General features: G+C 40.0%; 1 protein-coding gene across 1 annotated transcript in view; it reads left to right on the forward strand.

The window, feature by feature from the left end:
* Positions 1-25,416, forward strand: part of LOC149314114 (aldehyde dehydrogenase family 3 member B1-like) — a 73,650-nt gene that overhangs the window by 44,195 nt on the left and 4,039 nt on the right. The window contains exons 3-10 of the mRNA XM_089523062.1: positions 10,989-11,328; positions 16,568-16,730; positions 16,873-16,983; positions 17,950-18,070; positions 18,249-18,334; positions 20,806-20,887; positions 23,096-23,482; positions 23,854-24,020. Of these exons, the coding sequence (XP_089379188.1) occupies positions 10,989-11,328; positions 16,568-16,730; positions 16,873-16,983; positions 17,950-18,070; positions 18,249-18,334; positions 20,806-20,887; positions 23,096-23,482; positions 23,854-24,020 (1,457 nt within the window). The remainder of the gene's footprint in view (positions 1-10,988; positions 11,329-16,567; positions 16,731-16,872; positions 16,984-17,949; positions 18,071-18,248; positions 18,335-20,805; positions 20,888-23,095; positions 23,483-23,853; positions 24,021-25,416) is intronic.

Below are 25,416 nucleotides of genomic sequence, written 5' to 3' on the forward strand. Positions count from 1 at the left end.
TTCTAAGGACTTTTGTTCATTGTTGCCAGGAAATACAGAGACAACAAGGCATCAAAATGTGTTGTGTCAATAGCCATGTAAACAAATTGTATTCCACCCTTCAAATTAAAATTTGTCCAGGGTGGCTTACAGAAACTGTCAGTGTCATAGTTTAATTGGCAATAACAGCATTAAGTCATTATACAGACTATTAAGAATGTCTTTATAGAAGAAGGCAAGAACACAGAAATATATCAAGATACAAAGGCATCTGCTTATTGATTTTGAGGTAACTTCCTTTCCAGTGGGAGGTTCAGAAAGCAGGGACAAGGAAGAGGACCTTCTCAATTGTGACTCCCTAACACTCTTGAAAAGAAGGGTATATACTGCTCAGTCCCAGTTTTGTCTTTCTTTTCATGCCAGGTCAAGAGGTTCTTCTACTTCCAGGCTGCGGATGCATATAATGGTCTTGTTTTTCAAGACTGATATTACGTCAACTGATTAGCTTTATGATTTGTTGTCCTTAGATATTGTTTTTATATTACAGGCACTGGGTTTTCTATTCTTGATTTTCAACAATGGATCTTAATATAAGTGCTGATGTAGCAAGTTCCCACTTGTTTTGGGAGTCGTAGAAACACTTTGAAGTGTAGGATATGGCTTTGGGTCTTTCTCAAATCCATGCTCTCCTCAGAATTGTCCCTCAGCAAAATTACGGGCCTACATAGGTGTTGCTTACTGGAGTACCTGAAATAGCAAATGCTCGTGTAAATTAGCATACTGCCTTTAGCAATCAAAATTAATTTCTAAATACAATTTTGTGATTAACCCTCAGTTTCTGCTTAAACTACACTAACTCCAATTCCCAGACATTCCCCTTCTTTTTATGCTGGCTGGCTGACTGGCTTGTGACATACCACAATTATTGACTTTGTATTTGTCAGCCACTTTGTAGAATTCCCAATGGTTACAAGGAAGGGTATAAACTGGGCTTAAGAAGTATAATGATCCAAAACAACAGTTTCCATTTTAGACAAAGGCAAAGACAGAAGCAGTCCATCTTTAAACTGCTAAGTCCATGGGCATTCTGAAAACTGATATTGATCATAGGATCATGGAAGAGACCATAAGGGCCATCCAGTCCAACCCCCTGCCATGCAGGAAGATACAATCAAAGCACTCTCAACAGATAGCCATCCAGCTTCAGTTTAAAAACCTCCAAAGAAGGAGACTCCATTACACTCTGAGGCAGCATATTCCGCTGTCTAACAGCTCTTACTGTCAGGAAGGTCTTCCTAATGTTTAGGTAGAGTCTCTTTTCCTGTAGTTTGAATTCATTGTTCCATGTCCTATTCTTTGGAGCAGCAGAAAACAAGCTTTCTCCATCCTCCATATGACACCCCTTCAACTATTTAAACAAGACTATCATATAACTTCTTAACCTTCTCTTCTCCAGGCTAAACATACCCAGCTCCCTAAGTTGTTCCTCACAATGGTTTTCAAACCTTTCACCATTTTGGTCACCTTCCTCTGGAGGTGTGCTAAATGGCACACAGCAATGGCTACTAGTTGTCATGTTATGAGCAAATGTTTGGGAAAGGACGAATTTCCTACTTGCATTTATTTTAGGGGAGAAATTATAATTCTTGTACATTTGTGCCTTTGCATCTGGCAGAATGAAAACACATTTTTGCACTTGGTGATATTGTTTACTTTTGAGATAAACCTGGAATAATTTCATACCTACTAATTCAAATTAATTTTTCAAAATTCTTAATTCATACTAAGCATACTAATATTTGTTATTGTCCTGGTAAAGAGTAATTTGATAATGTAAAGTAATGTGAACAACAGGGCAATAGATTGTTAGAAGATGACTAATATTGAATGCACATCCATATAGAACACTAATAAATTCTCCTAAGCATTTACAAATCGACATGTGAAACTGAGTGTAGTAGCCTTGGATAACATTGTATCCACTAATAATTTCAATTTTGTTAAAGATCTATCCTTTTCTCTCTCATTTGCCTACATAAATACATTTGTAAATATAAAATAAAAACATACAGTACAAGCAAATAGATGTTAAGTTTTCAGTATACAGTATAAATATATTAACATCTGCACAAGTTTGATATTTTTCACTTTGAGTTTAATCACAGTTTGAATATGTAACTGAAACTGAATTAAATTAACACAAAGCAGTAGTCCAAGAAAGCGTATGGCACCATGCTTTTTTTTAGTCTTTGAGGTCCACCTTTCTAAAATTAAGTGTAACATGTTTACTATTTCAATGAAAATTAATCTATCCCAGGTTAAAGTTACCAGGGTGCTATAATTGCCAGACTTTCTATTTTAATTCAACAAATTGTCTTTTTCCGAGGCACTTTAAAGTCTAATAAAATGATTTTGGCATAAGCTTCAAGGACTGAAGCCCCTTGCTGTGTTCTATATTCAGTACATTTAGTGTGTCAAGGTGATAAAACCACCCCAATAAATAAAATTCAGGAAATTATCTCACAATGGAAACAACAGAAAGTCTAGTGGGATCTTAAAGACTGACTAATATGTTAGTGTTTAGGGTGCCCTAAATAAAAAAAACGATAGGCCTAAATATCATGAAGGCACCATATCCCATCTAACCTTGGAAGTGGAGCCCTTGTTATTAATTGTTTGGGAGAATGCCAAGGAATTGCAGATACTGCAGGGTAAATTTCAGAAGAACACAATAGCAAATCATCTCTGAGTACTGCTTGCCTAAAACAACCCTATGAAATTCATGAGGCTGCCATAGGTCAACCTGAAGACACAAATAAAGAAATAACATCCTCACTATGAGCCTGCTGTGGTCCTGCTAAACAAGGCTCATTTGCCTGGACATGGTGCCATGATTACATCCATAATCTCCTAGATATTAAGGCACTCAGGAGCTATATCCAATCCTACGGAGGAAAACAGTTACAAAATAAGCTAACATGGTCCCGGGAAACAGTTTTTCAGTGATGTCTGGCAATCCATGTAAGTGCTGTCTCTTTGACAGGTGCGGAGGTCTGGTTACCTGAAAGAGCTACAGGTTGAGAGAGATGCTAGTGCTCCAAGAAAAGGATGTCTCAGCTTATTCTGCTAGCTCATATTGTCTACAAGAGTTGGAAAAGTTTATTTTTGGACTATAGCTCCCAGAATTTCTCAACCAGCATGATTATGCTTGCTGGGATTTATAGTTCCAAAATGAAAATTTCCAGGCTCCATTTCCTACATTTCTTGCAAGTCTTGGTATGAGTAATGTGTTAGAGGCTATTCGGCTTGGGTTATGATCCTGAAAACTCTTGACATGGGGGTAGGTGTTCTGTATATTTACTTTCATTTTAATTTTGTTTTAAATAATTCTGTGCCACATGTCAGGCCAAAATCTTCCCAAGGCAGTTCACATGAGTAACCATAAAACACTTCCACTTGGATTTGCCTTTGAGTCAGTTGATTTAGGATTGTGTTGAGGGGAAAAAAGCAGTACATCATACTATAATATCCTATCAGCCTGAGGGGAAATTTTGAGCTTGATCTGTAGAAATTATGTAGACATTATGACAGCCCTATAATTATCCATGTTGTTTACACTTGGAAAATATATTGTAAAACATGCAGCATCACACAGTCTCCTGGCATCTGCCCCCACAGTGAAACATTATCAGGCAGGGATCCATGCCAAGTCCTTCCTTGCTCATTTTAACTCCTATTGGCTAAACAGCCTCTCCTTCTTCCTTGAAATGCCTGTACAGCAGTGACAACTCGTGGCCTCCAGGTTAGTGGGATGTTTCAGCACCTTGGATAGTGTCTTTAAACTTTGGATTACAGACCAGAGCAGATTCACTACCCCACTCACACAATTATAAAGCCAGGTTGGCAGGAGAAAACATCCATCTTTCAGCTGTAATGTTGCTCTGAATCAGCCCTTCCTCTACCTGATTGTGCCCCTTCTGCTGAAAAACAACAACTTTTTTTCTGCTTTGCGCATGGAAAATTCTTGGTTCACTCTTCCAGTAGCTCTAATTAAAAGGTTCTCTCAGGTAACAGACCTAAGGAAGGCCACTGTCCCAAAGGACTGGTGCTGGTTGGGGATGCATGAGGACTGGTTTCATAGGCCCAGGAAACAGCATAAGAGAAACCGCAAAGTATAAGAAGGAAATGAAAGGGAGATAGTTGGTATCAGATGAGATGGAAAACTGCTATAAATATTGTGACAAGAAGCAGAGCCTTGGCTACTTCATGAACTCCTGATTTAAATATGACAACTGTTTTTCTGAGTCAGATTAAAGTCTATCTGGTGTGATATTCTGCTTCCAACAATAACTAACCAAAATTTTGTGGTAGCTAACACAAAGTATATGGAAGTGGGAATGGGTGGAACCATCTGTCTCTAGTAGTGATAACTATATTCAGATCTGCATGTTGTAGTCTGGTGAGACAGTTTGGAAGTGACGTCTTATAAGCAGTTACGTTCTCTGTAATGCACTACTTTGGGGGTGAAGCAAGGCCTTAACAGTTTATTATTATTATTATTATTATTATTATTATTATTCTATTTGCTTAATCAGTATAAACCCCACATTTCTTCCACTATGGGACCCCAAGGTACAACAATTTAAAAGAAAAGTTTATAAAAAATGTTCTTTCAGAAAAGTTGTATGTGTGTACCTTCAAACTGCCTGTAGACTTATGGTGACCCCATAAATTTTGTGGTGTTTTCTTAAGCAAGGAATAGTCTGAGGTGGTTTTGCTATTTCCTTCCTCTGAAATATAGCCTACAGCACCTGGTATTTGTTAGTGTTCTCCCATCCAAGTACTAACCAAGAATGACCCTGCTTAGTTTTTAAGATCAGACGGATCTGGTACTTTAGGGTATTTAGGCCACAGCTATTACAAAAGTTAAAAACAATTAATATAGTTCTATTAAAGGCATGTAGTTAAGAAGAGTTTAAAATACATTGAAATTCAAAACATACAACAAGGCATACAAAACATACAAAAGCACAGCATAGCACTTTCAAACACAGTCCTGCCATGTGATTAAAAATCAAAGAACGTGTTTAAATAGTAAGGTCTTAGCTTGCTGGAAGAGTGAAAACAAGGAAGGGCAAATCAGACTTGTTCTGTGAAAAACAATTTCATACCTGGGAGCAGTCACTGGGAAAGTCTTTCTTTCTTTTTTAAGAGCTTTTAAGCATTAATGCTAGTATGTTATTTGATGCTTTAAAAATTCCTTTTAAAAGTTTTCTTGGGAGAAGTTGTTTTATTTATTTATTTGCTATGCTGGAGTTTTTACTTTTTTAAAAATAAAAAATAGTCTTTTAAAAGATTAAATATAGGATTAGTACAGACCAGGTCCACAAGCCACTTCCTGTCCAGCCTTAACTGGTCTCTAGTCTCTGATATTTGGAGACACATTTATAGGCATAATAATAATAATAATAATAATTTTTATTTATAAACCGCTATTCCGTGTTGATCATAGCGGTATACAGGTAAAAATTGCAATATCAAATACAAAATACAGGATAAAAATTGCAATACATAAATAAAACTTCAATAAAAACATTTCAGAATACAGATTAAAACCATACATCAAATGTCTTTGGACATAAAGATTCAATGTAGCTATCTTGCCAAACAACCCCTGATAAACTAAACCCCATTGATTTTATCCCGCAACAAAACAAAACAAAAACATCCAAGTTGTGGGACCATGCTGGCTAGTGGATTGCAGTTGTGATCCGAAATAGCAACTTTTCCAAGCTCTGGACCGGACACTTCAATTTCTGAGCCTTGCAAGTCTCAGAATTGGGGGATGGAAACAGTTTGCTTTAGCCAGACTGCTTCTTCATAGCTGTGTGCTTTGCTACTTCAAGACTAGTTTGGCCAGTTCTCAAGCAGGTAGAATTACAATAATCTCAGAATGTGACCAGGACAGCATCTCCTTGTGACACATAATATGGGCAGCATCCTTGGTTACTAAATGCAAAGCCGGGACATTCACTGCACACTCAGTCCCAATTCATAAGATTCTTGAAATGTATGAAGGCCTCAATAATTTTCCATTCTCTTCAGGCAGGACAGTATTTCCTGCCTTCTGCTAAGGTCCTGCACACATTATTTTTTATGTATACAAGGAAAATATTTCTTACAGAAGATGGAAGTCTCCAAATTTAGCCAACCACTATGTCCCCTTTATGGATTTTTAGTGTCAGATGCCAAGTCATATACGGTGGCCATTGGTATTTGCTGATTCCAAGATCCTCCAGAGAATACCAAGATCTGTGGATGTTCAAGTTCCATTAAATACAGTGACATAGTAAAATGGTGTCCCTTATATAAAAGGGCAAAATCAAAATTTGGTTTTGGGAATTTATATATTTTTCAAATACTTTCAAGCTATGAATGCTTGAATCCATGGATAAAAAAATCTATGGATACAGAGGGCTGACTGTATTTCCATGTTCCATAAGGAGGCGGAAAAGGAGGAACAAAGCAATTTATGTGTCCACTCTCATTCACATGGCACACTGACTCACACAAGTTCTCCAATCATGATAGGGCTTAGGCATTTCAGGAACTGCCTTTGATACTGACTAACAACTAAGCAGTATGACAGACAACAAGTCTTATAGAAACAAAACTCAAACACATAGTCATTTGGGACTGCTAGATAATGGGACTGCCATGGGATTTCCAGAAAATAATGTTTAAAATGTACGTTGCAGGGAAGCAGCAGGTTTATACAAGGAGAGGGAAGTGAGGAGAGAGAGAAATCGGCTCCTATTTTGCTTGCACTTGGGAGTTTTCAGCTTTTAATGGAAATTCCATGTATCAGCTGCCAAACTCTTTAAAAATTTGCCAGGGAACAGAACTTGTTTTTAAAGGAAACTTATGCTCATCCCTTTTAGGAGATGTCTGAAAAGGCAACATTGCTCTTAATAGTTGCCCAACATTTTCCAGGAATAAGCGCATGGGCAAATACAGTTTATTTAGGTGGCTACATGAAAGCTGTTTAGATGTTCACCTGAACTCTAGTTCTTATGCATCCCCTCTTCTTTTAGGTTTCATATCTTATATCTTTTGTGTTCTTATATTTAATATTAATATAATTAACTTCTACCTAACATTCCATTCTTCCAAAGAATTGTTATGGAAAATATTATAAACTGCCTTGAATGCAAGAAAAAGTATGTTCTAGGCTTGAAGAAAACATTTATTGTGCTTTCATGACCCTTTTATTATTTTCCCTTTTTTTGCTACTTATTGCTCCCCATTTTTTGCCTCTGTCCTAGGCTACATTTATAATACTTTTAATCCAGGGCAATAGTTATGTTTGCAGAAGTTTTAGGCCTTTACACCCTGTACAATGATATCAGAATTCTGGGATTTGCAGTTCAGGAAGGGGCATTTAGGATTCTCAGCCAGAGAGCACCTCTAGTGCCTTTGATCAAACTACAAATCCCAGGATTCTGTAGGAAGCAGACCATGTCAGTTAAAGTGGAAACATAGCACTATAACTGTGTAATCTGAAAGGGCCCTTGGTGGGGTTGAAATAAATATAACAGAGCTAAAACTGGACACCAGTGAGCCCATGATTAAGAAAACAAAGAGTATAGCCAGGTACTCTATCAATGTTCCTTGATGGAGGAAAGGCTATATAGTATCCAGGTCATACTGATTAGCACACAGGACTATGAAATTACACAACAAATGTAATACAGGATGTGGTGGTGTGCAGATGGGTAAAGTTGTACTGTATCTAGATATTTTACTGACTGATGCAAAAGAAACCATGCTATCCCCTCCATTCTGTATACAGAATGCTCTGGCACTATGACAGAGCCCAGAAGTCAGCAAGTTAGTTTAAAGCGGACAGTACAGCCATGCTGTTGGTAATCAAGTTGTGGGTTCAAATGATTGAAAGATCCACAGACTTAAAGATCGAGTGAGGGGACTGAGTGATCCAGTAAGGAGACCTGTTTGGTTGAAGGAAAGACAAAAAAGAGATCTTATATTTGGACAGTTGGCAGAAGTGTGCTGATAATGATGTGTTACAGAGAGAGAATGGTAATCCCTGAAGTAATAGTTTTAGTTGCTGAAGTGTGCCTCTGACTGGCTGCATCCCCACAGCAGAACTAATCAGGTTTGACACCACTTTAACTGCCATCACTCCATGCTATGGAATTCTGAGAATTGTAGTTTGTTGGGGCACCAGAGCGGAAGTAAAAGTTCTTGAGGTAAACGTTTTGTGTAAATGTAAGGAAATACTGATGGTATGCCTCCCAAGCAAGTAAAACCAACTTTGGAAAGCCCACTTCAAAAGTGGAGGAAATAATAGAGAGTTTAGGGGCTGAACAGACTGCCCCTAAGGGGGGGCCTGTAGCTGCCCCTTTCAGTGCTGATCAGGGCCATGACAACTACATGCCACAGCCTTGATCTGGCTCCTCTTTGTGACACAGAAAGGGTGCCTTTGCCACCATGGCAGCACCTTCTGGCACTCCTTTTGGCACTGCATCATCTGGGTGCAGTGCCAAAGGATCCACACACCGTGTGGTCAGGCGCATGGTATGACGGTGGTGTCAGGGCAGTGTTGGGGCATGTGTCGTGTGGACGCCACATCCCCACTCTGCCCTGAGATCAGCATTTATCTATCTGTCGGTGTGCAGAGGCTGTTTAGACACTAACATGCCTGAAATCACAGATAGGGAAAAGTATGAAAAAATAAAATAAAGAACTGAACTGGCTAGGCTAGCTTTAAGAGAGAAAGAAATGGAAAATGAATATGAGAGTAAGTTAAGAAAAATAGGAGAGAGGAATAAAGAAAGGCAAAGGGCACATGAAACAAAGCTGGATGACTTGAACCTGAAGAGAATGAGTTGACAACAAGTTTAACTCCTAAAAATATCAACACCAATGTTTTCCTTTGCCAGGATGGAAACAAATTTCCTAAATACTATAAAGAAGACCAGCCAAGGACAGTGGGAAAGGCACAGTGAAGGAGGCACTAGGCAGACCTGACCCCCCCATGAGACTGGGAGTTAGCTAGTGTTATAATGTGTGTAGTGTGCCAGGAAACAATTGTATGGTTGGAACTAAGTACTAGAACTTGTTAAAGTATTTACTACTAACTTTAGAAAGCCCACTTCAAGGAGAAGACTAAAAGTGGAGGAAATAATAGAGAATTTAGGGGCTCTTATTTTGTTAACTCCGATTCAGATTGTCTTCTTTAACCCTGAATCTAAGGGTGGTCATGTTTACTACAAAGAACACAAGCTAATACACAAACTTGTCCACACTCGTCTGGATGCCCAGAAACCCAATCCAGGAAAGAGGGGAACTGGAGGAAGAAGGGCAGGGTGAGTAGTAGGATTCCCTAGGGGTTGGAACTGTGGGGCCAACCTGGGAGAAGAGATCCATCACATTTATGCATCACCCTTCAGCACACAATGGCTCTCAGAGCCCAGCAAAGAATGACCAGGCAATTCAGGAGGAACGTGGGCAGAGGACTCCCCACAGCTGCCCTCCCCCAAACATCTGCTAGCTGAAGTGGCTGCCTCTTTCTGCCTAATGGTAGGAATGGCTCTGGGTGCAGAAATGGCATTTTTGGTAGAGAACAAGAATCATGGCTGTTGGCAGGCACATTGATATTGCCTGAGACTGCTTCCCACCCCTCTTATTTTGCCATCCAAACCAGCTTTGGGTTGAAGATAAAGACATTGAGCTGTTTGTTGTTGTTGTTATTGTTAACTGCCTTTGAGTTGACTTCAATTCATGGTGACCCTATGAGTGAGAAACCTCGAAGCCCCCATCTCTTCACCTGTTCTGTTCAAGTTCTGCAGGCTCAGGGCCATGGCCTCCTTGATTGAATTTATCCATCTAGTATGCAGCCTTCCTCTCTTTCTGCTACCCTCCACCTTTCCTAACATCATTGTCTCTTCCTATAAATTGTGTCTTCTCATTATGTGGCCAACGTACAACAGCCTCAGTTTGATCATCTTGACTTCCAGGGAGAGCTCAGGTCTGATCTGTTCTAGTACCCATTTGTTTGATTTTCTGACTGGTCAAGGTGTTCTCAGCACTCTTCTCCAGCACCACATCTCAAATGAGTTGAATTTCTTACTGTCAGCTTTCTTCACTGTCCTTCCATACATGGTGATGTAGAATACAATGGCTTGGACTATGCTTCTGCTTTGTATCTTTGCACTTTAGGATTTTGTCTGGTTCTTCCATAGCTGTCCTTCTCAATCCTAATATTTTGATTTCTTGACTGCAATTTCTGTTCTGATCAATGATGGATCCAAGGTGTGGAAAATCTTTGACTATTTCTATTTATTTGTTGTCTAGTTTGAATTTAAGCAAATCCTCCGTGGTGATTATTTTTGTTTTCTTAAGCAATACAAGCTCAAATGTCTCCTGATAAGACAGTCTTGTTAATAATATTGCCTCCCCTGTTTCTCCCAGCCTTACCATTCAAGTATAAATGAGTCAGATGCACCTCATTTTATAAACAAAAACCTTGCCATGGCATGTACTGAAAAACCTTTCCAATGACAATACTCAGGATCATTTAAATTGCTTCATACTCCTTAAGTGACAATAGTGGAAGATCTGTTAATGTGTCAGAATAAGGGCTGTGGCACAACCTTCCCTCTTCAACAAAGGATTTACAACTGTTTTGATTCCATGGGCAAAGCACACCATTAACAGTGGCTGTGATCCACTGAACAAGCACTTTTCAAGAACATAACTTCTTTCCTCTGGGACAGGGGTGGGGAAGACATTTGGCCATGCAGGAGCTTCTTGAAGCTAAAGCCTTAAACTTGTCGAAGACTAACAATTCTCCCTCCTGACCTAGGAGGAGGTAAGCACTTGGCATTCTTAGCCAAAAACATAGCAGAGCATACATCTGGAAGCACCTGCAATTGTTCTTATAAACCAGGGAGAGCACACTTAACTATTTTCTTATCTCTTTCTAGCTGGTGAAGTAGTGCAAAGCATATTCTCAGGACAGTGGGATGTAAGACAACACCAAGAAGTTCAAAACCAAGGTGAAGGCACACAGCATGCAATTTCCATAACTCAGGAAATAGAACAGCACATACTCCAGGAAGTTCCCCTCCAAAATGAAGTCACACAGAATGCTCCATCTGGAGAACAACAAAGTGTAAGAAAACGCCTAAGGGTTCCCGGAGTTTGCAACCATAGTGGTGGTGTACAGATTATCCCTGGAGGGCAGCGGAATACAAATACAAGACAGCACAGACTCCAGGACGTTCCCAGACAAAGCGACAACAAGCAGAATGATACCTTATCCAGGTAAGGAACTGATATTGCATAGGGTTAGGAAGATTCTCTCAGGATTAACGGACTATTGTTTTCTATTCAGTTCACACATTCAGATAGATTAACTCTAGTAAATGTTGCATAGGATCACAGCCCACAGAGGAAAGAGGAAGAGGGAGAAAGCCAAGTGAATGGGTATTGATTTGGATCTGATTTGGGATCATTTTGTGTTATTTTGTGTCTTCAAGTCATTTCTGATTTCTGATTACCCTAAGGTAAATCCATTACATGGTAAGATTTGTTCAGAAAAAGTTTCCTCTTGTTCTTGTTTTCCTCTGAAGCTGAGATAATGTGACTTACTCGAGATCAACTAGTGGGTTTCAGCAGCCAAGTGGGGATTCAAACTCTGGTTTCCCAGCATCCTAGTACAATGCTCCAACGTTCACTGCACCACACTGGCTCCTGGGACAATTTAGCCAACCATTTTCTACCCTGGACATTCTAAACTATAACAGTGATTTAACAGGGAAAAGTTCAGCATAAGTGTCCACCCATCATTGCAGATTTGTCCTTGAAAAAATAGTTCATGCCTGCTGTTGTAAAAAAGGCACATGGCCTTGCCCAGGAAGATTAACAACAAGTTACCCTCTGCTTGTTCAACCAGAAACTAAATGAAAAGGGTTTAGGGATATAACTTTCTCTCAGACCTACTTTCCTATTTGTCAAATGGGAATAATAATGATTTCCCATTTGGGAGGAAGGCGAATATCAAGTCAATAATTAAATAAAATATTTCCTAGGAAGCCTAATACAAACATAATAGAAGCACTTGTATTTTAAAAAACATAATCTTGAATATAGAGTGAATTAAACCCATTGAACTCAGTAGCAATTCATCTGAGAAAATCTGTGTAGGATTGAGTTTTTCTGCCTACATATACTATAAAGTTATTAATAAATCATTAAGGATAGTGGATACACAATACATGTCAAATCTAAGATCTAAAACTTAATTTAACTCTTTTTTTTTAATTTAAAAAAGCAACAAGTGATCAGTCTTTGTGGTATGGAAAAAAACCCTTGAACATTTGCAAACAGTGTCTGTTAGAGGTCTGTAGTGTAGGCATAAAGATTGAAAAGTGGCAACTGACAGGAGCATTGTACTGTCTATCTTGCAGAGTTCCCTTCTCCTTGTCTTCAGCCTTCCCATCTGCTCTCTTAAGTCAATGATCATCCTTCTACTTCTTAGCTATCTGTTCCAATATAATTCAAATTGGCTGTTGCCTTCCTACTGTCAATAAACTGATCACAACATTGCAACAAGCATTAGGATTCTGTAAGATGTTGCTATGGCAAATAAAGTGAAATTATAGTGCAAACATTGTGTAGTGTGAAAGGGCCACTGTCTGTTTGCTCCATGTGGACTCTAACACTTTTGTCTTTGGCAATGGTGACAACACAGCTGTTAGCAAAAATATATTCCAATGCAGATTGTGCTTCTCCACAGACATTGTGAAAACCAATGGGTTTACACCACCCAAACTTCACAATGGGACGATCCTTGTAACTTTTGCAAATCCTGTGGCTGATTTTTATTACTTAGGAATCAATATTCAAATAATTATTAATTGTGTTGCCTCTGTTGGCTTGGGACAGTCAGTCTCACTGAATGTCTGAGCCATTAGCAAAATATTGCATTGTTTAAGTATATCAGTTGTCTATCGGCTGCTTGTTGTTCAACACAAGGGCTCAGCCTTGACATACGTAACATATCCCTATCCATCTTTGAACTTTCTAGTTGAGTAATCACAAACTGGGATTACAGGGGAAATATGACAATCTCAGGGTTTAAATCAGATTTAAACACTTGACCCAAATTCCAGATGTTATTTCCATCATTTTAGAGGGATTATAGCATGCATCTTGGTCAGAAGTAGGGTCGGTTAAGTGTGCCAGGCTCAGCACACAAGTCTGGGGTGGTCCAGCTCCTCATAAAATGCAGCTACCCACAGCTGACCTCAGTGAAATTTTGGGAGGAGAGTTTCAAATATGACAGTCAGCAAGGAGGGTGAGTTCAACATCTAATCTTGTCTGGTTTTGGAAGCTAAGCACGGTTGGGCCTGGTTAATACCTGGGAGGGAGAATATCAGGAATCTCCATTTAAACTAAGAAAAAGAACCTTTCTGAAGCTCTGGAGAGCTGCCAGTCAGAGTCAATAATAACTAGGCTCAATGTTTCCTTTGCTTCCTCTGTTCCTCTGGTCAGGGCAATTTTGTGTACACAAGGGCAGCTACAGAGCTGTCATGATATAGGGGTTTGAGCACTGGTCTATGACTCAGACTAGAGTTTGAATCCCCACTTGGCCATGGAAACCCACTGGGTGACTTTGGGTGAGTCACATACTCTAAGCCTCAGAAAATGCTGTGTTAAGATCATCTTAGTGTCACCAGCAGTCAGAAATGACCTGAAGGCACAAACAACTTTAATACAGAGCTAGAACTTGAAACAAAAATCTGTGCATAAATGTCCTTCTCTAATCATGCATACTTACAGAATCCAGTTCAATGAGATCTTGATGCCCATGTAAGAGTTCATAATCTACATGAAGAATCCACTCAAAATCCCCAAAATATTACACGTACAAATGATACATGGGGGTTTCATTGGAGTAATTAATCACCTACTTCAATACATGTATTCATCAGCTGTGATGCAGCACCCATTTCTTTCAACCCCAGCCACAACCTAACCTTTCCAGTTGTGTATTAAAGTGGTAGGTAAGAAGACTGGGAGATAGGAATTTAAAATCTTCAGTAAAGCAATGTTTTGCATTAGGACCAAGTAAAATGTCACTATGGCCTGAGCAAACAATATAAATTCAACAGACTTCTTCAGATAGGTTAGATTGCCATCTAAACTCTTATAGCACAATCCTGTTCAAGTTTATTGAGAAGCAAATCCTGCTGTGTTCAGTGGGAGCTTGCTCCTAAGTCTGAATCGGATTGCAGCTTTACCGTACAATTTATGCATTACTACACAGAAAGCAGTAACTGTAGTTTCTTGTAATATGTTACTTCTAAGCTATAAGCATGACCATTGATAGGGGTTATGAGAATGTACTGTATTCTAAACATATCTGCTGGGTGGCTTCCCAGCCTGGTTAAATTTTTTGTTGAATAGCTTTCCCCCAAATCAATCCTTTTTATACTTGCTTGCTTGCTTCTTTGCATGCCTTGTACTATTTCTACAAAAGATCCTGTGTCACTGCTTACATCTTTTGCATTTCCTCCTTCCTTCATTTCCCCATTCAAAAGGGCCCCAGAGGAGATTTCCCACTTGGTTTCAGCGGCTCCTTGTTAACATAAGGATGAATAATATAACAAATATACATACCTCCAATGACACATACTAGGGTTTATCTTGTCTTTCCTGAATGTCCATCTGCTGTACTCATATAAATGGAATAAGAGTTTCCATCCTTCAGATGCATATTTTTCAATGATATAATCATCATAATCTCCCCTCGTGATGTGAAGGGTTGCTAGTTCTTTGAATTAATGATTAACAACAAGGTATAATTATGTAAATATGACACAAGTCAGAAAATGTTAATCTCTAGGTTGTTTAGGGCTGAACTGAAGGCAGGTAGAAGGTCATAAATGCTGTAAAAGCAGGGAAGCCTTAGGGAATGGAGCAGTGGAGGAGATAATAGAGTTTATCACATGGGGAAAACCCTGTGCAAAAACGGGATTTAAAAGCTGGAAAAAAACTGCAAAAGTGGGTTGATTTTCACACATGTCATTGTTAAACTGGTGTTAACCTGAATGGAAAGTAGACAAAAGCCACTCCTTTTTACTTTCGGGATTTTCCTAAAGTAAAAAGATTTTCCTTCTACCTTCTGTTCAGATTAACACCACTTAAATGACGACGTCATGTGAAATTAACCTGCGTTCTTTCTAATTTAAACCCCTGTTTCTGCACGGGATTTCCCCTGTGAGATAGACTCCATTGATAGCAAGAGGAGATTGGGAGTAAATGGGGTTACCCACAGTATGTTTGTTGACACACAGATCTACTGGTGCTCACAATTAAAAAGTGTTATACAGCTATTCTGGTTTTTTTTTTCTTAATGGATTTGCTCTGGTTAAAAATTTGAAAAAAGAAAAACTAATGACATCATCATTCAGACCTTCCATCAACTTCCATGATCATGGCAGTGTGACCACGCTTCAGAAGCCTTGAATGGAAGTACTTGAAAGGTTTGAATAATGATGTCATCAGTTTTTCTTTTTTCAAATTTTTAACCAGAGAAAATGATTGGGTTTCTAGTGCTGTTTCTTGCATATATTCCCCTGTGAAATAGTGAGACAGAGAATACTTTTCTCCTTCACTCTGTTCCTTGGTCACAGCAGTTTGAAATTTCCTTTCTCGGACTTTTATGCCCAGCTTGCAGACATTGTAGACACTGAAATTCTTTCCTGTTGGGAGCCTGGCTTAACATTTCACTGCTGCTGTGGGGGGGGGGGGGGAGTTGTTTTGGCAGGAGTTTGTATCTCTTGGAATCCTGTTAAGGAATTAGGATATACAGCATCATTTTGTTGCAAATTCTATTTGTATTCCTATTTGGTTGTTCCAGTTTGTGATGCAATGTCTGGGTATTTTTAGAATTCACAACAAAGCTGTTCTATTCTGAATTAGTATGCAAAGGGATCTTGTAGCACCTTTGAGACTAACTGAGAGAAATAAATTGATAGCATAAACATTCATAGATTAAGGTCCTGTGTGCACAAGCCATAATTTAAAAAAATCCTTCCTCCATTCCCATGGTGATGATGAATGATTCTATGAATGGTTGCAGGTGGTGGCAGTTGAGGAAGTTGTCTTCAGGAAAGTGAACTTCTGATCAAGCCCAGTGAAGCAGCTGTACTTTCCTGTTCCTGTCTGAAGCTCACCATGATGTCACATTGGCGGGATACAGACCGCCCAAAAAGGGCGGTCTGCCGCCGCCTCCATTTCCACCAGTGGGAAGCCTCAGCCTCCAAACGGCGAGGAAAAAGAACCTGCAAAAAGCAGGTTCTTTTTGCATTGCGCTTGCGAAGAGGGCAAATAAATAAATAAATAAAGCAAACAGCAGGAGCCATAAAATGAGTATAGTTGTGGGGGATCCTAGCTTCAGGTATGGGGTTCATATAATTGAGCCATCTTGTGTATGTGAGTGTAGGAATTTTCTTCTGCAATATTCTGATTCTGTGAGAACCGTCTTTCTCCTCAGCATAAACCCTTACAAAGGCCTGGTGGACTGCCTACGTACCACATGGCTCTCAGGAACAACACGATCTATAGAGTATCGGAAAGAGCAGTTGGAGGCGTTGGGTCGCTTCTTGGATGAGAGGAAGAGCGATCTCTTCCATGCCCTACAGGAAGATCTGCGCAAAGTAAGTGTGACTATAAACCAAAGATTCTCATGAGACCATACCTTTCCTCCAAGTCAGAGGTACCAGATCAATTGCTGATCACTTTGGCTCTTGAGCCTGAGGTGGATCTCACCTATACATTTGTTTCTTGTCCTCCCTACAGCCCACCTTTGAAGCTGAGCTCACAGAAGTTTCCTTTACAAAGAATGAAGTGAATTATGCCCTTAACAACTTGGACTGTTGGATGAAGGATGAATATGTGACCAAAAATCTAGTAAGGAGATCAACTTGGGAGAGGAGGAAATGTGACCTTGCATGTCTGATGGAAGGAAGGTTGACAGGGGCTGTTCTATTTCATTAAAAGGACAGGGTGGGTCTCGTATCTTTCCCCTTTTAAAGCAATGTATGCACTCTATCTTGAGCAACTGGCTTGGGTTTATCTTTATCTGGTGTGGATATTGTCTGGGCTTGCAGATGTTGTGGATCTGCAATTCCCAGGATTTCTCACCATTGCTGTCCACTAGCTGTGGCTGCTGGGACTTTTATCCCAACAATAGCAGAAGTGCTTCATCTATATATTTGTAAAGATGCCAGCGTATATCTGCAATTTCCATCAACCCTAGTCAACATAGCATCCATGCTAAAGGATGCAAGGGACTGCAGTCCAACCACAGCTGGAAGGTCATAGATGTCTACTTATGTTTTAAGCAATTATTGTACATTATGCCAAAACTCTCCTTTGGTTTCCTGTATTTGTAATGTAAATGTAAAATCTACAGAGTCCAAAATGGAGATTCACCTGAGATTTTGTTGTTCTTCTGAGACAAGCAAGAGCCAAGATCCTGTACTGTTTTAGCATAGCATAAATTTACACCTGTGTAATTAAGCTGGATCCCATATTATTTAATCACTTGTACAACAGGCACCAAGGCCATAATCTCATCTGCTGTGCAATATTCAGTGATTTCCCCAACCACAAAGTCAAAAGTAAGTGACAGAAGGCTGTGTATTTGCTTGTGGGATGATTAAAATATATGCCTGCATCATCAAAACAGCCAAAACAGAGAGTAAAACAGATTTGTCTTTATGTTATCATGATAAAAGACTACTTTGGAAACTACCCTGCCAGTGGACCCTTACTGTCGGGCCAAAAGAGAGCTTTTGCTGCTACAACCTGATTTGTTATTTTTTTACACTGCTACACTTGCTTCATGGACTTTTCCTGCTCTCTTCCTTATAGGCCACCAAGCTTGACAGTGCCTTCATCCGCAAGGACCCCTTTGGTGTGGTCCTCATCATTGCAGCTTATAATTACCCTATCAACCTTGCCTTGGTGCCTCTGGTGGGGGCCATTGCAGCTGGTGAGCGAGAAGCTATTTTGAGGGCTTCCATCTAGTGTTGCTCAGCTGAATCCCCACAATCATTTCCCTTGGACTATTGACCTCTTCACAGTTGTGGGCTGGTTGATTGATTGGTTCCAGGGATGGGGTGGGCTTGTATCTCTTCCTACCATGGTAATGTGTCTTTCTTTTCCTCCAGGGAATTGTGTGATTCTGAAACCTTCTGAGATAAGCAGCTGTACCGAAAGGCTCCTTGCTGAAGCATTGCCTTGCTATCTGGATCCAGTGAGTTTATAAGGCCTAATCAGTCTATTGTATTATTTTCATCCAGTTTAACAAACAGAAAAGTTTAGGAAATAAGTGTTCACAGAGTAAAACATCAAAATAGTTTTAATGTCTAAAATATTTTGATTGTGCGATAACAAAGAATTCCCTTACATCAAAATAAGCAGTGTATAAACAGGGCAATACACTGTGCCAAAATGCATAAAAGACAAGATGTATATAAATTTCCAAAATTCATTAAAAGTAAAAAATATCAAAATATCCAAACACATTTCGACAAGAGTCTTCCTCAGTGGTAAGCAAAGCTGTAATGGCAGCAAAACAATTATCCTATTGCCAGAGAGTCACCCAGTACAAGTAAGTAGGATAAATCAGGCTTACAATAATTCTGTATCCTGGATGCTTATTTTGATGTAAGGAAAATCTTTGTTGTTGCATCATCAGAATATTTTAGGCATTAAAACTATTTTTATGTTTTACTCTGTGAACACTTCTTTCCTAGACCTTTCTGTTTGTTATACTGTTTCGTTTTTGGTTTAGGCTAACACTTTGTTGTCTTGATCAGTTCATTGTTGGTGTTATTTTCATCCAGATATTTCACTTGCCTACATTCCCATCCTGTCAGACATTGAAAATATTTATTTATTTAATTCATTTATATCTCACCTTTCTCTCAATAATGGGACTCAAGGCAGCTAGAAACATAGTTAGAAACAATACAGATTAAAATTATGGAAAATTTTAATGACTGATAAAAATATCAATATTCATTACTCAAAAAGTGATTAAACAATTTTTAAAGTTAAAACATTAAATGTTAAAAACATTAAAATTCATTAAAAAAATAAAAACCTTAAAAACAGCACCACATAGGATGAGAGGAAGAGTGATCTCTTCCATGCCTTACAGGAAGATTTGCGTAAAGTGAGTATGACTATATACCAAAGGTTCTCATGAGATCATACCTCTTCTCCAAGTCAGAGGCACCAGATCAATTGCTGCACGCTTTGGCTCTTGAGCCTGAGATGGATCTCACCAATGCATTTTTGCCTGCCATCCCTATAGCCCACATAACATTAGAATCCTATCTCAATCAGTTTTTACAAACCTAATTTTGCTTGATAGAGGGAGAGCAAGGACAGGGCTATCCTGGCCCCTCTAGGGAGGGAGCTCCAAAGTCTGAGAGCAGCCACTGAGAAGGCCCTCTCCCTTGTTCCCACCTAACAGGGCTTGGAAAGTGGTGGGACAGAGAGAAGAACCACTCCAGATGATCATAGTACTCTAAGAGGCTCGTACAGGGAGATATGATTCTTCAAGTAACTGGACCCAAATCATATAGGCTTTATGGGTTAAAACCCAAACTTTGAATTGTACCTGGATAAGGGCCAGTAGCCTGTGGTGCTGTTGTAACCAGTGTTGCCAACAAGCCTTGAAGATATTCCTCGGAATGTTTTACCAAAATCCCTGGAATTCCCCAATATTTACCAGAATATTCAGTCAAAATCCCTGGAAAGAAATTAATTAAATTCTCCAGGTTCTGGGGAATTACCTTGAAATTCCTGGTTGTAACATGGGCATTGTGTGTTCCCTGTAGCCAGCCCTAGGTCCACAACACATTGTATGAGACCACTTTAACTGCCCTGGCTCAATGCTAGAGAATCCTGGGAAATGTCATTTATTGTGACACCAGAGCTCTCTGACAGAGGCAGCCAAATGTTTCACAAAACTACAGTTCCCACTGGATTATTGGATTATTTCTGCAGTGTGTTTGGGGAGATTATCATACAGCTAAATAAAGTGTCGTACAGCTGCCGAATTCAATCCTCATTTGAGCTGCACGCTCCTCAAAACCACCATCCAGGTACAGCCCAGCTCCAATGAGGGTCCGTGAACTCGCTTTGGTGGCCATTTTTTCAAAGTTGGGAGCGTTCACTAACACAGGCTGCTAGCAAGAAGCCACATACTATTCCAGTACTGTTATCTCCTGACCTGCTTTGATCATCCTCAAATGATCCTGGGGATGAAATAGGTAGGGCTTCTAAATCACAGTGACCTAAAAGCTGGGCTTGTAATTCCTAACAGCCTACTAATCAGAAATAAAAAAGGCCTGCCTCATTTCCTTACTGTAATGCAGAAGAATTAATGATATGCACGTGGTGAATTAAATATAAATGGAGGAAAAGAGTTTGTATTAGATAAAGGGTAGAAACTGAGCAGCCATGTAAGTATTGTTGAACTTCAATTCCCAGCATTTCTCACCATTGGCTGTGTGGTTACAGCTGCTGGGAGCTGCAGTTTAACAACTCTGGAAGGCTGTTCAGTTCTACCCATGTATTTTATTTGAAAACCAGACATTGTGTTCTTCTTCATTTTAAGAATTCAAGGATGGTGTAAGGATCTGAGTACCTACTACATACGTTTGTTTTCTCTGTATGGAAGTCAACCTTCTCCCCTTCCCCCCTCTTCCACAGGAAACCTTCGCTGTGGTGACAGGTGGGCCAGAAGAGACAACAAAATTATTGGAAAACAAGTTTGATTACATCTTCTTTACAGGTGACCTCACCTTTTAAATCTCTGTTGTTCTATTTCCCTATAAAATAACGTGTTTTGAACATTGCATTTCTGCCTGCAATCTTACAGGTTAATTGATCAAATTCAAAGTTCACAGATAGGATATTCTGAAATGATCCCAAAAATATGCGTTAAATATACTTGAGCAGAGTTGTATTGTCAGTAATTAGTACAAATTAATTTAGTCCCAAATACTAGTGTGTATGGAGTTTATTGCACTGCTTAAAAAAATGGCGTACCTCTCCTGAGTTGAATTCTAATTCGGGAGCAGGTAGGTTCTCTCGCATGTAATTCGCCACCGAATCTGCTGGCCAAATACAGCCCGGCTGCATCTGGAGTCCCAGGTGCACTCAGCAAGCCACTTTTCAAAGTCGGGAGTTTTCCAACTTTCAAAAGCAGCTTGCTGAGTGCTCCTGGGACCGGATTGTAGCCAGGCTGTATTCGGATGGTGGATTCGGCAGTTGTGATGGTTCCCTTGAGAGCAATGCCCTGTGCGTGGCCCTTACTCTCAGGGAGCCCCTTAAAAGAACTATCTTTCCGCTGCCACCACTCAGTGAATTGTCAATGAACTATATTTCCCCAAGCACACACTGAGACTTGCTTGGGAGGGGGATCTAGTTTCCTTTCTTGCTAACCCAGAGCAATCAGTAACCGAGTTAAGGCACGTGTACAGGAGCAAAGAGACAGCAGATGCTTTTAAAAGAAAGAGTTTATTTTAAAGAAATAATATAGAATAGGAAGGTATCACTCATGCCAGGCCTCCTTGCCTTGCAGGTCAGAAAACACCGTTACAAAGATATTCATTTCAGGCAAGCTATTAGATAAACATAACAAAAAGACCTAGACGTACTGACTAACACTGTTCCTGAGCTACTCACACAATGATGGGATTTGTAGTCCTTGTGGAGTTCTTGGAATCAGGGAGCTGGCTCCTTGCCAACTCTACCTGCATTCCTGAGTCTGTGTCCCCCCAGACTCCAAGAGACATCATCTGGTTCCCCCTCAGGAGAGGATCAAGGGAGAGACAAAGGAGCGCATGGCTTCAAAGGGCCTTTTAAAGATTTCCCATAGAAAGTTCTTGAATCTCGCGGTCCTACCCTCTGATTGGTCAGGTAGACCTTACATCAGCTATGATGCTACAGCTCATTAGCATGTGATGTCATCTCTCATTAGCATGTTCCTCCTCCCAGATTAACCCTTTGTAGTTCAGGAGAAGTTCCCAGATGACTGGAGGACCAGTCATCACAGCAGTGAATGAGACTACGTGTAAAAGGGATCTAGGAGTCCAAGTAGACCACAAATTGAACATGAGTCAACAGTGCGATGCGGCAGCTACCAAGGCCAATGCGATTTTAGGCTGCATCAATAGAAGTATAGTGTCTAGATCCAGGCAAGTAATAGTGCCACTCTATTCTGCTCTGGTCAGGTCCCACCTGGAATATTGTGTCCAGTTCTGGGCACCACAATTCAAAAAGGATGTTGAGAAACTGGAAATTGTCCAAAGGAGGGTGATTAAAATGGTGAAGGGTCTGGAAACCATGCCCTATGAGTCGAGGGTAAAACGTAGGGGCATGTAACAAAGGATGTAAAGGATGATGTAAAGAAAATTGATCCCAAAGAACTTAGAAAATTCTGACAGGCATAACTGGATAGATGGGAGAGTAGAGGGGATCCATCCTTCTTTTTGGTGCTACCAGGATGGACTAAGCTTTTGTCTTTTATTCAGAGAAAGGGGGTGGCTCCTTTTTTTATATATATATATAAGAGTTAAAGTTCAGTACTTACATTGACTCGTGGATAAGTCGACCCAGCCGATAAGTCAATTTTTGGGTCAATTTTTGACTAAAATTTCTAGACTTCTACATGAGTATTTACAGTAATTAATTGATACTAATAACTGGCAATACAATTCTGCCTGGCATACAGTTTGCCTATTTTAATATACATAAATGTGTATGCAAACATATTGCAGAAATGTTTTGCAGTACATATTTTAATTAGTAGTTAGTAGGGTATTTGAATAAATTTGTGATAACCTGTCAGAGTTAACTTGGCACTGGTAGACTGTGTCCTAATTCTTTTATAATCATAGCATTTGGATATATTAGATGAAAAATCTAGGATCGGCAGTCTGGGTGAAGCCACCTCTGTAGATCTCTGACTTCCCTCAATCTTGCCATCCCTCTGCAGGGAGCCGCCATGTGGGGCAGATTGTTATGACTGCAGCGGCCCAACACCTGACACCATTGACTCTGGAGCTGGGGGGCAAAAATCCCTGCTACGTGGATAAGTGCTGCAATTTCCAGAATGCAGCCAACCGGATAGTGTGGGGAAAGTTCTTAAATGCTGGCCAGACGTGCATTGCACCCGACTACGTGATCTGTACCATTGAAACACAGGAGAGGCTGATGCCTTGCCTGCGCCAGGCCATCCGTGAGTTCTATGGCTGCAACCCCCGTGAATCACCAGACTTTGGCCGCTTAGTCAATGATAAGCATTTCCGGCGTGTCCGAGCATTGATGGAGTGTGGACGAGTGACCATGGGTGGCGAGACAGATGAATGTGACCGTTACATTGGTGAGCAAGTGGCTTGATCTTTGGGGGAAAAAGGAAGGGGCTTGGATGGGGGGGACCATGTGGTATTATTGTTTAGGAAGCTTTCTATGAAGGGTTTGGTGAAGAACATGGGATCTACCAGGTGTCATGAGAATGCAATTCCCATCTGCCTTCGTGCGCATAGCTTATAGGGAAGATAATGAGAGTTGGAGTCCACCATCTGGAAGCCCACATCTGTTCCTGACCCTAGTTAAAACGAAGCAAAAACTTTGTAGACTTGTGAATCATGTGAAGGTGCAGCCAGCAGGGAGTGCTAAAGCCCTGGAGATAAGGGAGCAGTATGTCATAGATACCATAACATGTCTTGATGTAATCTCTCTGCCTGCCTACAGCCCCGACAGTGCTGGCTGATGTGAAGGAGTGGGAGCCAGTCATGCAGGAGGAAGTCTTTGGGCCCATCTTACCCATCTTCACTGTGGCTGACTTGGATGAGGCCATCCAGTTCATCAACTGCAGGGAACGCCCACTGGCTGCCTATGCTTTCTCCTGTGACTCCAAGGTACGTGTTTATTGTGTCCTGGAAACTTAGCACAAACCCAGCCCAAGCAAGCCTAGCCATAAAGCAAAAAAGCTTTACAGTACTTTCAAGATATCAAATCCATTTGTAACAGAGGTCTCTCTCAGGACTGTCTCAGTACATTCTGATAGATGTGGAATTATATAAAAAGTAGCAGCACCTGATCTCTAGTGTCCAAAGGTAAATGGAATACTGTCTTCCCTATATGCACATGGTGACCTTTGAACTGAACCAGGATGTTTGGCTGAAAGACTGTAGAATTCCCCATCTCTACTGGAGGAGGTTATTAAGAGCATTTAATATCTATAATTATATAAAGCCAGAGATAACAATCAGTTACCAATTATTATTTATATCTGTAGTATATTTAGTACAGATTCTCTGAGCTTCTGAATAAAAAGCAATTTCCAGGTCAGTGGTCCTCTCAGTCTTTTGCAGTCTTGTGGTGTCTTAAAGACTAAAACATTTCATTTATTTATACTTATATTTCATACACACACACACACACACACACACACACTCTTCATTTCACTTAACCTTCTATGGACCACAACCCACTTTACAAATTCAGGCATGGAGATTGTCCTTGGTATATGTAGAATGTTGCTGGGTTTTATAAAATGTAATTTGATACCTCTTGCTCATAACCTCTGAAAAGTAACCCATTATTATTAATAAGAATAGTTGTTTATTGCCAACACATTGCATATATTTTGATTATATTTTTAAAAATACATTTGAGTACAAAAATGCCAAACTTCCACCAAAAAGACTGCAAATGATATTTTAGGAGTAATGAGTATATATTATTCATTACACTTCTAAATATTCTGATATTTATCAATCATTTCATTGCTTTTAAATAAGAACTTTGCCTCAAAAATCACATGGACAGTGTTGTCATTGCCTGCAATGCATTACTTGCAGCCTCTTCCCTGAGTGTTCTCCATTTAGAGCAGGAATGGGAAACTTATGACTGTATTGCAGCTTCCAGCATTCCTCACTATTGGCTATGCTGGGTAAGGCTGATGGGAATTGCAGTCTAACAACATCTGAGGGTCATAATTCCAGTGTATTTAGAATGATGAGGTTGCTTTCCAAATTTAAGGCCCTACTTCATCTGCTATTAGTGGCCAGCAGATGGTACCAGTGTAGCACCCATCTATTGGTGACAGTAATTTCAATAAACCGGTTTCCCTAGTTTTTTTTTTAACTATCAGAGACCTATAACTTTATTTTTAAGACTCCAGATTCCATGAATATGAGACGTTTTTTGTGTTGGAGGAGGACTACAGTTTTAACATCAGCAGTACATCCATCTTCTGATGCTCATTTATACAGTCGGACCTTGTTATCTGCTGGGGTTTGGTTCCAGGAT

The sequence above is a fragment of the Sceloporus occidentalis genome, unplaced genomic scaffold (assembly GCF_023333645.1).
Source record: "Sceloporus occidentalis isolate IW3139 unplaced genomic scaffold, rSceOcc1.0.p SCAF_4, whole genome shotgun sequence".
In the NCBI taxonomy this organism is placed as follows: Eukaryota; Metazoa; Chordata; class Lepidosauria; order Squamata; family Phrynosomatidae; genus Sceloporus; species Sceloporus occidentalis.